Source organism: Wyeomyia smithii, chromosome 1 (genome assembly GCF_029784165.1).
Source record: "Wyeomyia smithii strain HCP4-BCI-WySm-NY-G18 chromosome 1, ASM2978416v1, whole genome shotgun sequence".
In the NCBI taxonomy this organism is placed as follows: Eukaryota; Metazoa; Arthropoda; class Insecta; order Diptera; family Culicidae; genus Wyeomyia; species Wyeomyia smithii.
This window is the reverse complement of record NC_073694.1, coordinates 178,348,646-178,365,066: the sequence shown is the minus strand read 5'-3', so window position 1 is coordinate 178,365,066 and position 16,421 is coordinate 178,348,646. Positions and strand designations below refer to the sequence as shown.

At 38.3% G+C, this 16,421-nt stretch overlaps 1 protein-coding gene and 1 long non-coding RNA gene across 2 annotated transcripts; both read left to right on the top strand.

Moving 5' to 3' along the window:
- Positions 1-9,233: 9,233 nt before the first annotated feature.
- On the top strand, positions 9,234-9,702 carry LOC129730672 (uncharacterized). The gene is made up of 2 exons (XR_008728904.1): positions 9,234-9,317; positions 9,392-9,702. It is a non-coding gene; the product is annotated as an uncharacterized LOC129730672 (long non-coding RNA).
- A 1,489-nt stretch (positions 9,703-11,191) lies between these two features.
- LOC129730644 (glutathione S-transferase 2-like) lies at positions 11,192-12,174 on the top strand. Its single transcript, XM_055690154.1, has 2 exons — positions 11,192-11,518; positions 11,581-12,174. The coding sequence occupies exons 1-2, from the start codon at positions 11,384-11,386 to the stop codon at positions 12,070-12,072; spliced, it is 627 nt and encodes a 208-aa protein (XP_055546129.1). The 5' UTR covers positions 11,192-11,383; the 3' UTR covers positions 12,073-12,174.
- Positions 12,175-16,421: the final 4,247 nt, after the last annotated feature.

The window sequence follows — 16,421 nt, the reverse complement described above, 5'->3', positions numbered from 1 at the left end:
AGGTCGGGTGTTATCCAAAAAATCGAAATTTTGCTAACTGTTCGTGAAGGCGAAATTTTGAACACTACTTCTAAATAAAACTGTCAAAGTCAATTTCCATTGCCACCCAATGTACACCAATCAGATAGTAATGATTGTAAACAATATATGTCAAACTTTCGAGACGGTCTTGTGGTCTGGTAATTTATATTCAGTTCGAGGTGCAAACTTGTCTCGTCGTTCTTTTCATCCTCGCTAGGGATGGGCGAACGGCTCACGAGCCGTTCATATGAACCGGTTCTTAGGAAAGAGCGAAAGAACGAACGGCTCACGAAAAAGAACAACGGTTCTTTGGGCGCACCAGAACTGTTTGGTTTGCGCGAATCCGAAGTTTACTGAGACAACACGAACTGTCAACGCTCGTGAATCATTGTGAACCATGAGTCGGTTTAGAGCCGCTCTTGCAAAAGAGCCGTTCACCCACCCCTAATCCTTGATATATTTCACAACGCATGCGAATTAGCCAAATTTCATACGGGTTTGTCTATTTTTTTTTTTTTTAAGGGGGGATTTGTTAGTAGCTTAAGTATTTATGATAAATATTAGTAAATAATGAGTATGTGTGTCCAATCACAAATGGTGACTTCTCAACACTGTTAGAAATTTGTAATTTTAATTGTTAGGATTTGTTTGCTTTCGCAATTAGGACTTATCATTCGTAGGGATTTAAACCTACTTGTCAGAAAAGGGGAAGTAAACTTACAACTAACTTAATTGCTAACTTATTGGCTATAAAGAGAGCTTATCGTAGCAATTGAGGATTGCAACGATTTTTGTCGAAAATTGTTAATAATTTTATTTGACATAGCTTCTAATGGTTCAACACCAGTAAGTCTATGTAATTCGAGTGTACCAAACCAAGGAGGACGCTTCAAAATCATTTTCAGAATTTTATTCTGAATCCTTTGGAGCGTTTTCTTCCTTGTTGAACAGCAACTTGACCAGATCGGTACAGCATAAAGCATTGCTGGTCTAAAAATTTGTTTGTAAATCAAAAGTTTGTTCTTTAAACAAAGTTTAGAATTCCTGTTAATGAGAGGATATAAACATCTCGTATATTTGATGCACTTGGCTTGTATACTCTCAATGTGCTCTTTGAAAATAAGTTTTTTATCATAAATTAGTCCCAAGTACTTAACCTTGTCGGACCAACTTAAAATAACCCCATTCATCTTGACAACGTGATTATTGTTTGGCTTGAGGAAAGAAGCCCTAGGCTTATGCGGAAAAATTATCATTTGAGTTTTAGAAGCATTGGGAGAGATTTTCCACTTTTGCAAGTAGGAAGAAAAAATATCTAAACTTTTCTGCAATCGACTGCATATGACACGAAGACTTTTTCCTTTTACGGAAATGCTTGTGTCATCGCAGAACAATGACTTTGTGCATCCTGGAGGCAAATCAGGAAGATCTGAAGTGAATATGTTGTACAGGACTGGACCCAAGACTGAACCTTGAGGCACACCTGCTCTGACAGGAAATCTATCAGATTTTGAATTCTGATAGACAACCTGCAGAGTTCGATCAGTAAGATAATTTTTTAAAATTTTGATTAGGAAAATTGGAAAATTAAAAGTTTGCAATTTCGCAATCAAACCTTTATGCCAAACACTGTCGAATGCTTTTTCTATGTCTAAAAGAGCAGCTCCAGTGGAATAACCTTCAGATTTGTTAGCTCGTATCATATTAGTAACTCTGAGCAATTGATGAGTTGTGGAATGCCCATGGCGAAATCCAAACTGTTCATTTGCAAAAATTGAATTTTCGTTGATGTGTGACATCATTCTGTTAAGAATAACTCTCTCAAACAGTTTACTTATTGAAGAAAGCAAACTGATTGGTCGATAACTTGAAACTTCAGCTGGGTTCTTATCCGGTTTTAAAATGGGAGTAATTTTTGCATTTTTCCATAATTTGGGAAAATATGCAATTTTGAAGCAGCAATTGAAAATTTTCACTAAAAAATCCATTGTGCTCTCAGGGAGATATTTGATTAGTATATTAAAGATTCCATCGTCACCAGGTGCTTTCATATTTTTGAAATTTTTAATAATTGATTTAATCTCATTCAAGTTAGTTTCAATTATTTCTGCAGGTAAAAAATTCTGGGAAGAAATTAAATCAAATTGACGTGTGACTTCATTTTCAATTGGACTCACAAAATTCAAATTTGAGTTATGAACACTCTCAAACTGCTGAGCAAGTCTTTGAGCCTTTTGTTCATTGGATACAAGAAAACGTTCACCATCTTTTAAAACTGGAATAGGCTTTGAAGGTTTCTTAAGAATCTTCGACAGCTTCCAAAATGGTTTTGAATATGGTTTCAATTTTTCAACTTTAGTCTCAAAATTTTGATTTCTCAGAAGAGTAAATCTATGTTTAATCTCTTTCTGTAAATCTTTATAAATAGTTTTAAAAACAGGGTCACGAGAACGTTGATATTGACGTCTGCGGACATTTTTCAAACGAATTAGAAGTTGAAGATTTTCGTCAATTATTGGTGAATCAAATTTCACTTGAGCCTTTGGAACAGAATAATTCCTGGCATCAACAATTGCACATTTTAATGCTTCCAAAGCGGAATCAATATTCACTTCGTTTTGCAAATCAAGCTCATTATTGAAATTTCTCTCAATATGAGTTTTGTATCTTTCCCAATTAGCCTTGTTATAATTAAAAACAGAGCTCATAGGGTTTAAAACTGATTCATGTGATAAAGAAAAAGTTATTGGAAGATGGTCAGAATCAAAGTCAGCATGTGTGATCAAATCACTACATACATGACTTTGATCTGTTAGCACCAAATCAATTGTTGAAGGGTTTCTTACAGAAGAAAAGCATGTAGGACTATTCGGAGACAAAATAGAATAGTATCCTGAAGAACAATCATTGAATAAAATTTTGCCATTGGAATTACTTTGAGAATTATTCCATGAACGATGTTTAGCGTTAAAATCGCCGATTATGAAAAATTTCGAACGATTTCTGGTGAGTTTTTGTAAATCACCTTTAAAATAATTTTTGAGCTCGCGTGTGCATTGAAATGGTAAATATGCTGCGGCAATAAATAAAATCCCAAGTTCAGTTTGAACTTCAATTCCCAAAGTTTCAATAACTTTCGTCTCAAGATGGGGAAGACCACGATGGTTGATACGGCGATGAATAACAATTGAAACTCCACCGCCGGAACCCTGAATCCTATCATATCTATGAACCACGTAATTGGGATCATATTTTAATTTTATGTTAGGTTTCAAAAATGTTTCAGTAATAATTGCAATATGCACATTATTTACTGTTAAAAAATTAAAAAGCTCATTCTCATTGGCCTTCAATGAGCGAGCATTCCAATTTAATATTTTAATTGTTTTATTTAAAATCATTGCTAAATTTTAAATTAGAAACAATTTCAATAGTAAAATTCGTGCCTATTTGAATGGCTTCAAACATTGATTTTGCCTGCAACATGGCGTTCATAAGATCGAACATTGCCTGTTGCAAAAAAGAAAGTTTACCTGCCGTAATAGGCCCCAGGCAGTTGACATTAGAAAAAATATTTTCGGTAGCAATATTAGCTGGAGTGATAGGTGTACAATTATTTCCTAGCGTGTTTTGCTTACCCATATTAACGGTCATTTTCGAACTACCAACACTAGGCGGTATAATGTTCGAACTACCTGTAACCTGTGCATAAGTTAAACGGGTATGCAAAGGAGTAGGTAAACTATGCGTCACTGGTACGCTTGGAGAATTTTGTTTTGAAGTTGGTTTTAATTGAGAAATTGAATTTTGTTTACCTTGCCTTGCCTTAACAATTGCTAAACGGACTGGGCATTGATAAAAATTTGACATATGGTTGCCGTTACAATTCGCACAGCGGAAATTTTTACTCTCTTTCACAGGACATGTGTCCTTTTTGTGAGAAGAGTCTCCACAATTAAGACATTTTTGGTCCATGTTACAGAATTTGGAACCATGGCCATAACGTTGGCAAGTACGGCATTGGGTGATATGCTTTTCACCTCCGCCATACTTCCTATAAGTTTCCCACTTTACACGCACAATATACAAAGCATGTGCTTTTTCAAAAAATTTTAAGTTGTTAACCTCATTGCGGTTAAAATGAATTAAATAATTAACAAGGGAAATTCCAGTTCTCTGACTGTTTTCGCCTCGTGATTTTTGTTTCATTAGAATTACTTGGGTAGGGGCTATGCCAAGTAATTCTGTTAAAGTAAGTTTGATCTCATCAACGGTTTGATCGTTGGTGAGACCTTTCAAGACAACCTTGAACGGCTTGGCGTTCTTGGTGTCATATGTAAAAAATTTGTACATCTTGTCAGTTAAATACTGAACAAGACGATCACGACCCTTTACTGAGTCGGCTAATAAGCGGCATTCACCTCTACGGCCAATTTGATAGGTAACTTTAACGTCAGAAACAAACGTTGAAAGTTCCTTTTTGAATATATTAAATTCAGAAGAAATAGTTACCACAATAGGTGGAACTTTCTCCTTTTTTAAAGATTTTACATTTTGTATAGTTTCATTATTGGTAACTTCCATTTCACCAGCTTCTTGCTCAGGCAAAATATCAAAAGGATTGTCACTACAGACACTCGATGTGTCAGAAAGAGATGCCTCTCTTTTCCTCCCCGCAGCGATGCGAGGTTTCTTTTTCCGTCCAGCCATTTCAGGTGATACGAAAAAAGTTAAAACAAATGTTAAATTCAAAAGTAGGTAGTCTTGAGAAAGACTGATGGGAAATAACTTTCAGGTAGTCTTTAAAAGACACACTGACAAAACACAAACTTTGAAGCTATAGGCAGTCAAAGACCAGTCCACAAGCAACCGAAAAAACGTCTGATCTGTAGGACAGTTCAAGACGCACTCACGGGTTTGTCTATTGATGTCGCGTTTACAAAGGCAAAAAATGGTTACTGCGTTAAAAATTAATTTGGCTGCGGATTGTTCTTTTTCGACCCGACGACAAGGTTATCCAGCTTTCCTGACCTACAGAAAACGTCAAAATGGGCTGCGTGCACTATACGCGATTACCGTTCGTGAAAAGCTGGATATGCTGGATATGGGGGTAGTGACATACTCATGAAAAAAGTTGTCATGGACGTAGACAATTGTTTGAACCAACAAAAACATTTGAAATGCGTTTTTCTCGGTTTCATGTTTATTGAATTTTAGCCCATTCTCCAACTATGGACATCCCGGTAAAAAATTGACACATTTTTCAGATCAGTGTCCGAATTCCGAGCACACACTTCTTCGGAGAGAAGAAAAACATTTCGTATACTATCAATAAAGAAATTTTCTTCTCTTCAAAGAAAAGTGTTCTCGGAATTCGGCCGCAGATTACGTTAGCAACAATAAATGCAATCAGTATTGTTTTCAATCCGTTTTGCACACATTTATTTTTCAGGCGGAAAAAAAAGTAGGAGGGTGGCATTCAAGACACGACCGTATGACGTTGGACTACGGTATTCTTATATTCCATTAAAACAAATAATAGAGAAAATTGCAACTCTAGTATTTGCTGCAATTTTATCTAACAGTGCATTTCTGAACGCTGAGACGTTGAAACGTTATAAATAATAATATATACTAAAAGAATGGATATCTTTTGTTTAATCGCTGTTATTTCATACATATTCGAATCAAACCTTTGTTCGTAGCCGCACTATTAAGACAATCATTCAATTGAGCGAATTGGTAATTAATTTTCCTATCTAAGCAAAAAGCAAACTTAACGAAACTATCTGAAATTGGAGCCCAGAACGATTCAAACGAAAATTTTAAATTTAAAAATTGTTTGACATTTAATCGATAGAACTCATGCTAGGGTAGCTCCAGCCCAGCATATAACTTCATGTATTTAAAAAAAATACGTTTATTTCAATAACTTAATATAGCAAGAGCTTAATTACACGTTTTTCGGTAGTTGTTATCAAGGTTTTGGTGAGTGACAGGAAAATATCTTAACTTCTTCAATTGTGATTTAGAGTATTTCTAATTGTTTTGTTATTTTTCACAATAGCGACAAGCTTCTTTTTCTGTGTGCGAGAAACAAAATCAAAACCGCGCACCGAGAAACAAAAACGAAAATTTAATGAATGCTCATTAAGAAAACTTGCAACTCTTTTTATCAATAATTTATGATACTAAAAAGAACCTGTTTTGATCTAAATGAAATTTCTAGTAAATAAGTGTTCATTCATAGGCAGTAATTTTTCCTCGATCATTAAAGACTGGCTGAAGAAGTTAAAATCGCTGCTGTAAAATCAAATTCACAACCGTGTTCGTTAAGACGTTTTAATATTTTTAATGACAATAATAATCTTCGATAAACACCCGCTATAGTTATCCACACACATGCTATAACTATTTATACACACGGTTAAACTATTCATACACACGCTGTAGCTATAGTTTTTTATACACACATGCTAAAGCTATCCATACATACGCTATTCCTATCCATACATCCGATACAACTATCTATACACACGCATAAGCTATCCAACCATGTGCTATTACTATCCATACATACGCTATAACTAATCATTACACACGCAGCAGCTATCCACACACACGCTATAACTATCCGTACACACGCTGAAGATATACACGCAATAGCCATAATATGCTACACATGCTATGTCTTACACACGCTATAGCTAGTTATACACACGCAACAGCGCCATCCCTATCATCGCAAATATCATAGCAATGCAGATGCACATACGCTATATGTGCACACTGCACACACACTAAATGGCGGTAGCTTTTCTAGTGGCGGTGCTGGCTCGTGCAGTTTCTGGCTGTTTACACCCAACGATATCTGAATTGGATGACCGCTGGTGGGGTCCAACTCAGATCGAAGGGGAACCGAACTAAATGAAGAAATGCAGCTGCCCACTACCTCCGCCGCTGCTGCCTGATACCACCGCTCTGGTTCTGCTGCAGCTCAGCTTCGCCACTGGAATCAGCCACCGCTGCTTATTATTCAGGACCGTTCTAGTGGCCTTCTACTTGTTAACTGTTGACTGCTATGAGACGACGCAGGCTATTATATAGCCAAAAGCAAAAATCCATCCGCGAGCAAAGGACAAGCGAGCTTGTGATTGGTCGAATGTGCACGACTTTTAACACAACTTTTATCTAGTTTAGTATCGAAAACATATTTAAATTATTATATGACAATCTTGCGCAATATTTCCCCTATCAATCAAGCCATTGGTGTTTAGAATCTGTTCAGTGGTCATGATAAAAGAAGCATTTTAAAACGGTGTTGAAACACCTGTTGCAGCTACCGAAAGCGCGCTCGTTATTGGTTGAAAGCTGCGAGACTGTTTACAAAGTCAGATCGGTTGTATCCGTTAGTGTCGACTATGCTTGTGAAGAGAGGTAGTGATTGGTTGCTCGGTATGATTTAGACAATCGATGTGATTCATCAATTTTTCAATAGTGTATCTCGAACGAAAGGTTATTTTTGTTACATAAATTCAACCGTAAAAGAATTTCTGATCGGTTGATGCCAAAACCCCGAAATTCTGAAAAGAAATGGCTGATATATAAGCGCTCAAAACCTGACCACTTTTCCCTGGTTTTCCCTGGTTGAAATACTAGATTTTCAAATTCAGGAGCCTAACTTCGATATAGACGTTAGTCCAACGTCAAAACGATCTTGCCATCCAAAGGATCGATTCAGCAGAAGATCGCGCGCAGAGAAATCGATTCAAAAAATCTATAAATCGGCTAGAAAAGATCGATTTTGCAAAAATCGGATCGATCTTGCCCATTGCTAATACCACATATAACAGATATCCAAGCTAACTTTGCTTCATGTGTAAAAAGACGCAACGGTTTTTTAGCATGTCGCAATACGCAGTATGGTGGCGCTAAGAACACTTAGTGGTCAATGATTCGATAGAATCGATAGTTTTCCAGCTTTTATCGATATTATCGCAATAAGAATGGTTGCCGTTTTTAAATGTAGAAATTTTGAGCAGTCGTAATGTGTGCATTTGCGACTTCTTTATTCAATCCCTCTGTATATTTGCGATAAATTTGTTTGTTTTAGTGTTGGTTTGAAAAAATAAATACATAAACCTCACAAAATCTATGTTATATCGTTGCATAAACAGCGACTGTATAATCTGTAAGAATTTTCATGCGTCTGGCAGCTTTGACCGTAAACCAGCGCTGCCATCACTAAAGTGGTTAAAGTCGCAAGTTGCAGGAAGATGTCGTTAGCATTCCAAACGAGTGAGAAATTGAAATCTTACACACGATTTCTGGAGTTTTTTGTTCTAGCTTGGATGTCTGTTATCTGTGCTAATACCATGATATTTTTCCGAGTGGATATGCTTTAGTTCACCCAACGGCCTACAGATGGCAAGTTCAGAGTGTTGCCTTGAGATTATATGCAGCGAAGCCCAACTTGGATATCTATGTCTCTTTAGTCTATGCCTAAATGTATCGTTGTGCGATACCAGTTCATTCAAAACATAAGTCAATTCTTTTTATTATTAATTCCTCAAGATAAAACGTTTAATTCAATTAAACCATTCATAAAGACCATTTTACGAGACGTTTCTGAACTCTATTTATGAATGAAATTTTGACAGAAAGCTCGGAACCGCTGACATAACGCACGTAAAAGCAACATCAACAACAGAATACGTGACACCTGGCAGTTCGTAAAATGGTCTATAAATTTATTGAATCTAGAAACACTAGCTTCTGCAGAAACTTAGTCGAAAGTCGATTAAGCTTTTCCTTAGCCCATTATGGACCGGGTGTTCGGTTTTCCGAACAGTACTTTAGAAATTCTCCACGCATAACTGAGATAAGATAAGAAAATTTCGTCTTCTGTATATGATAGCTGGGAATGTTGACTACAAAAAAAATATACTGGACACCCCTCCCCAACCATCCCGTAGGGTGGCTAGCGTTTTGCGCAGATGTGTTTAAAAACACAATTTTTCATTATAACTTTTAAAACTGAAAAAAATAATAGGAATCTATTGATATTGATATATTCTAGTAACTAATGGATGACTTTTATTTTGTACCATTTATCACTACTCTACGAGCATTACAACGTTCGTTCCCCCTTGATCGAAAATGACTGTTCGTTTTTCCGAACAGTGGTCCTATAGGTATTCACTTTGTTCACGTACTGTCAAACGCAGTTAGTTGAATGGCTGGATTGGTTTCGAATTATTATTGTTTATGTGGACTGAATCTGTATTGAAGCTTTCGTAAGTATCAGTTTCATGTCTTTTGATTACTTAGCTCGAAGTATATCTATAGTGGATTCGATCTTCATGTTTAGAAATCAAAATGAATCGACGCCGCGCATTGACGATGCATGAAGTTTTTGCTATACTGGAGGAAGAGAGTGATGATGAAGAAACTTTAGCTATTCAACGGGTATCTGAAGTAAATGTGGTATATATTTTCCCTCCCGTTGATTTTAAGTATTAGACAACACTTTCCAGCTAGAGCTCACGATGAAAAGTCAAGAAGATGCAGGCATTGTCACAAACCCACAATATTCATCTGTAAAAACTGTAATGTTTATGTACATCCCAAATGTTTTGAAGCTCTTGAACCACATAAATGATAAATTTCAATGAAATCATATGATTCAAGATTCATTGATTCGTTATCACACATTGGCCCACTATTCGGAAAAACGAACAGTGAAATACTCGGTTGTAGAAAGTCGGAAAATTTTTTCTTCACCATTTTTTTCTTGATGAGAACAATACAAGCCTGTGTTGTGAAAATCGCGTTGGAGAAAAATCAGGATCTAGGTCCGGTCCATAATGGGTTAATAATTGATCCTGTTTTCGAAAAGAGCCGCTTGCATGGCTCTGTAGATTGTACCTTCGGACCTGTAGGTTAATCTACAAAAATTTCTGTTAAATTGGCATTGCCGATGAGATGGCATGGATGCATACGATGCATCAAAATGGCACAGGAAACAGCAAGTTTCCTGCTTCGTTCGTTCTTCTTTACAGGGTTGTTTTGAGTCTTTAAGATACTGAGAGGTGTGTATCGATATTGATGAAGTATCGCTGGTAAAACATCGATACCAAATATCCGAATATCGGAAGTAGAAGTCCCTAAAGGGCTATTCCCACTGCTTCCGTTCCAGGACCGGACCGGGACCGGGCTCGTCCGGGACTTTTCATGCATTCACACTGCGCCGTGCTTGAACCGTGCCTGCGCTGCGCTCTGGCTGAGAAATGTTGATGTGTGTATGTGAAAGAACGTTATTCTCTTTTTTTCATACCGCAGCTCACTCCGCGCGAAATATGTCACTACAACATACACGCATCCACCCGAGTGCCTTCCGTGCACTCTCCGGCCAACACAAAGTATCGTCGGCAACGATAGTTTTTCTCTCGCACTGCGGCAGCACGACGGCAACTCAACGCTGCCCCGGTCTGGGCACGGCGCGTCGGTGTGAATGCGTTCATATGAACGCATGCAATCAATCTCAAACGAGCCCGGACGACACACGGAACAGCCACGGCCCGGTCCCGGAACGGAAGCAGTGGGAATAGCCCTTAAATCTTCATAAATAAAAGCACGGGCGACAGTTCCGGGCCGGGCGGTGGAAAGTCTAGTTAGGTAGGCTTATAATTTTATCATTGTATGAGAGACACAGATTTTTGTATTGATCGATTAGATAAGATTATGAGCGATGAATCGACTAGATTGTTTCTGTGTCTGAGAAAGTTCCTTCAAACGTGCAGAATTGTGAAGACGACCAATCAATTAGTCTAAGGTGCATTTTAACCTTTGTTTTAAATTGTAGTTGCATAAATTAAATTCAATCCTGAAAATATGGTGAAAATTTTTGTTCGCTCATGTTTCTATGATGTTTTTGTTAGCGTTAAATTTAATAGGATGATGCTGCTTACTCGAAAGCATTAGCTAGTAAGCATCATAGTAAAATGGAATAAAATATTTGACTGTGAAATAGTCACAGCCCAACCCCCTTTTTGATGGCAATATTTTCCTAAGTCATCCCGTCTGCTTGTCTATGAATTGTATCAAATTCAAATGAAAACACGTCCGTTTGCATAACCGAGCCAATTTTAGAGGTTCGCGTTCATTCATGTCAGCTCGAGAACTCGTCCAGTCAGATTGCTGCTTCGCATACATTTATTATCTTATCAACGGTGGGTAAACGAAAAGTAGTTCTGAATTGGACGTCGTCGTATATATAAGCTGATGTTGCTCTTCCGAGCGGAACATCAATCGTTAAGTGTTATTTAGCAGTTGTATTATTTTGATATTAATTTTTATTAAAATGGAGCTCTATATTACCCCCTTCTCCCCACCGTGCTGGTCTGTTTTGCTACTTGGCCGCCAGTTGAATTTGAAAATCAATACGAAATCATTGGACCTCGATAAGGAAGAACATCTGAAAGAGGATTTTATCAAGGTAGGTTCAGAATCCATTAGGAAGACACTTAACGGAGCTTGATAACATGTATCGTTTTATAGATCAATCCGGAACACACGGTTCCCACCTTGGTGGATGGCGATTTAATTCTCAGTGAATCGCGTGCGATTCTGTCCTACCTGATGGATGCCTACGCGAAAGAGAATCACCCGCTCTATCCGCGAGCCGCGAAAGCCCGAGCCTTGATCCAGCACAGGCTGAACTTTGACCTGGGTACTCTGTACAGTCGCTTTTTCGTTTACTGTTCGCCGATGTGGAACGATAAGGCGACCTCAACTGAAGCCCAACGGGACAGACTGTGCGAGGCGCTGGGATTCCTCGAGACGTACCTTAGTAGAAGCCGTTACGCTGTCGGAGATCATCTAACCATTGCAGATTTTTCTTTGGTGGCCAGTGTTTCAGCTATCGATGTTTGCTATGTGAAGTTGGAAAAGTACCCGAAAGTGGTGGCGTGGTATGAGCGTTGTAAGAAGGAGCTGCTGGGTTACAGGAAATTGTGGCTGGTGAATTCGAGGGCTTCCGGAAGTTTTTGAACGTTCCTAAAAAATCCGTTTAATTAAAGTTTAAACATATTATTAGGACTATTCTATATAAAAATGATTGAATAAAAATTAAAGTCGGTCAAAAAACGAAAATTTCGGTTTGTCTTGCATTCAGTTTTGCCTGCAGATATGCAATGTAATGAAATCCGTCTTGCACACTAGTTTACAGACACAGAAGAAACGATCATCATCAAAGTAGCTTTAGCTAAGGTATCGTAATCGAATTCTATTCAACGAATTTTGCGCTGCTGCTGAAAATTCGAAAATTTGTTATTGTGGATGTGGTCACCTACGTTTAGGGCTGGCTGGATTTTCCTCTACGATTTTATTTCCCTCAATGCTTTTCGATCCGGAAAAGATCCACTCGTATGCATTCACGAATAAAATTGCGCTTGGTATGTTTTGCATGTTTACACTCCAGATTTTGGGTCATCAGGTAACCACGGTTGTCCTAATATGAAGTAACCAGACGTCCCGCATTTCGCGGGATAGTCTCGCGTTTTAACAAAATGTCTCGCGCAAAAAAACGTCCCGCGAAATGTTCCGCGTTCATCTCAAAGGTAATGTGCACCTTTGCAAAGTCCCGCAGTTTAAAAAAAACTGAACCACCAGATGTCACATATTTTCACTGAAACGGTTTTCGGTTTCGAATTTTTCAATGTCAAATGTCTTAAAAATGCATGAAACGTCGGGATCTGGTGTTATCCCGCTAAAACGACTTCCCTCGACTTAGAAAATCTTGAGGAGGGCCAACGGAGGATTTTCCAGCCCAAAAATTTTCTCAAATTAAAACCCAGAAAGTCGCTCTTTTCGATTTTTCAGATATTTATTTATTTATTTCGTCAAGCAAATGTAGACTACAGTTATAATAATACAATGTTTTCTTATATTCTATACATTATTTCCAGTAGTTAGTTGTTTTTTTTTATTTGATTTCTGCCCATGGTGATGTCGATATTTTCGCAGTGCTGATTATAGTGACGCATCATGCGATTTATTGGGCCATTTTTTGAGTAGTTTGTTCTGTGAGAATTTTCCGAAAATATTTTACGATTTCTTAATTGACGACTGGGTGCATAAAAATTTAGTTGTGATAATAATTGAGTAGATTGCACGCGTTGAGAAATAATGTCATTGATAAAATAAAGCATTGAAAGATCGCGGCGTTCTTTAAGTGCTTGTATGTATATAAGCATGCAGCGTGCTTCATATGATGGTAAGGGAAATGTTGTCCAGTTTAGCTTACGAAGCGCGTACAAAAGAAATTGTTTTTGGACAGATTCAATGCGTTCTTCATGTGTGGCAATATAGGGATTCCATACAATGCTACGGTATTCCAGAATTGGTCGGACGTATGTAATATATAATAGTTTGATTGTATATGGGTCTTGAAAATTGTGGCCGAAGCATTTTATAAAGCCCAGCATACTATTTGCTTTGTTGATAATTGTATAATAATGTTCTATGAATGTAAGTTTGGAGTCTAAGATTACAGCTAGGTCCCTTACGATTTTGCATTTTTCTACTGGTTGGTTTCCTAAGAAAATGTTTGTAGGTGGTGTTACTGTTTTTCTGCTAAAGGCTATTGAATTACATTTTTTAATGTTGAGTTGTAATAGGCTTTTGTTGCACCAAGTGTAGAATACATTAATTTCATTCTGGAATATTTCGAAGTCTTCTGCATTGGTTATTTCTATAAAGAGCTTCATGTCATCAGCATATACAAGCACATGAATTGACTAAAAAAGAAAGAAAATGTCATTTACGTATAATATAAAAAGAAGAGGGCCCAGGTGGGAACCTTGAGGAACCCCAGAAGTTACTTCTATTGGGTTTGAAAAGGAATTTTGAAAGCGGACTATTTGTGTTCGTTTTGTTAAGTATAACTGCAGCCATTCCAAAAATTTTGTTTCAGTTCCGTATTTTTCGAGCTTGAAGAGCAATAATGGTATGTCGATTCTGTCAAATGTCTTGCTAAAGTCCGTATAAAGAGCCCTACTATAAAACGAAATTCAAGCGTCAATTTTTTTCCCATACAAGTCAAGTCATTTTCCCCTAATAGATCGTCACCACTTGCGTAATCTCCACACCAGAACCACACAGAAGACCGGGTAGCCATTCTGGATGGTAAATTCAACACCTTTGTTAGACATACCTTTGATTTCTCCAGCATACTTTGTGGTCAGTGTTACGGCATTCTTGGCCACATCAATGATAAAAGGATCTTTCAGTTTTCGCCTGAACCGCAGAAGATTTACATCCGTCGCGAGATGATTACTGCATCCTGAATCAAGGCTGAACTAGAACTTCCCGGGTTCAGATTTTTTTGGCCATCATTCACCGGCACTTGCCGGTAAACTTCTTCTGCCGCTTCGTTCTACCTCCGATGAACACTGCGCCAATCATATCTTCCCGGTGGTCTACCTTTTTTCTCTCTTCGGCCAACAGCCGCTGCTTGACCGTCTTTCTCCTCTAGATTCTCGATACCATCACCAGTGGATCATAACTTTCGCGTAATGTTAAGCATAGTTGAGCCACCTTCTTCCATTTTCGCTCCTGCGATTTTGAATTGCCTAGGAATTGGAGATTCATTCCATCTCTTGTAATCGTGCCAACTCCTTCCTCAGCAACGTTTAGCATGAAACAGATTTTTCTACAGCGGTTTCTTCTAGAACCTTACACATTTCAGCTGTCGTTTGCTTCTTCCAAACGAATTCAAGGATTTCATCTGTTGTGAATCCAATGAAATTGACTTTGCCTTTCTGTCGGTATGATTCCACGGGTTATTTGAAATATCTGCGGTAATCTACGGATTTTTTCAGTTTTCTCTCCCGGGATGATTATAGTTAATAGATCAAAAGAGAACTAACCCGTAATTCGATCCCATAAAAAAAATTGATGCTTAGTAAAAATTTTTTTTATCTCTGTCGTTTAATACACAAACATTTACTTTTTATTCGAAATTCTAACAAAATGAAAAAATCTGTAGAAACTACAAAACCAAGACAGATAATTGACTTCGCTGAAGTTCCCATGGAAGGTAATTATGTTAGCTTACTTGCAAAAAAATTCTACGCCCTTACGAACGGCCTTCCGGCAGTAAACCGGAACAATTCCATCAATTCCTATGAAGAAAAAAAAATCAATTCCTCCACTCCACCCTACTGTTGGAGTAGGTCTTACGCTTCATCTTTGCTCTGGGCAATTCTCGATGGGACGCAGCAGGAGGACGTTCGGCGGGCTCTTCGACTTGGGTACCACATCGATATTCAGCGGCTCTATCTCCTCCAACGATCGCTTTGAGTAGAGGGTCGACGCTAGATCCGGCCAGAACACCACGTCTTCGCCCTTATGGCATTTCTTGATGAACGACGCAATTTGCGGCAGACACTTCGTTCTATAAATTTTCACGTCCACGGCCCGTCCGAAGCGAAAGAAGAGCGGCTTTGAAATCCCTTTCTCGCTGAATGTCAGCCATAGTAGCACCTTCTTGGAGAACTTGGTTCGTGGAATGAACTTCCCTCGGTGCTCACTTTATTCGTGGGGTAAGTAAAATACGAACTGTCCTGCCAGTCGTTGCCCTCCAGGGTGAGACAGGTGTCGTCGTCCATCACCTCCAGGCCAGGCGCACGCAGCGATGTAGCCACTTTTCCCTCGGTTCTTCTCGTCAGCATCCTTTGGAGCTTTTTGTCGCTGTCCAATAGTGCCAAGAAACAAATCATACGCTCATACCAAATGCTTTTTACACATGAATACCAATAAACCAACCTAATCGTTTTAACAGGTCGACCCATATCGATTTTTATTGGAATTCACGGTATTTTGACGTGTTTTGGCATTTGACATGTTTTAGCATTGAAATATGAGTGGAAAAAGATTGATTCTGGTACGCATGACATGGCAAACCGAAGTGTAAGACACTTGATTTTGTACTGTGAAGTGAAACGCAAGGGTATTCCACTCAGATATGAAATGTTTCATTTATTAGCACAGAAGTAAGTGGAATCCACTTGGCAGTAACGTGTCGATTCTTTATAGTGTAGATGCCGGAACCACAAGCTGCCGCACGATGCCGTTTTCGACGCAACGGGGTACCGTTTTTTGAACGCGTACACTTCTGAACAAAGTAGCTTCACTGTTTTCGCCATCATGGTTAGAGTTCGACTGATTAAGCTGTCAATTTTTTTCTGCTGACTCACGGGTTACTACTAAAGGCAAGACACTATTGATATATTGCGAATTATTTCCAATATTCGGTATTACAAAGTATTTATCGTTGCATTTTCGGGTGCCTGTCTACCTGTATCACGAATACTTTACAGCACATTATTGCCGAAATC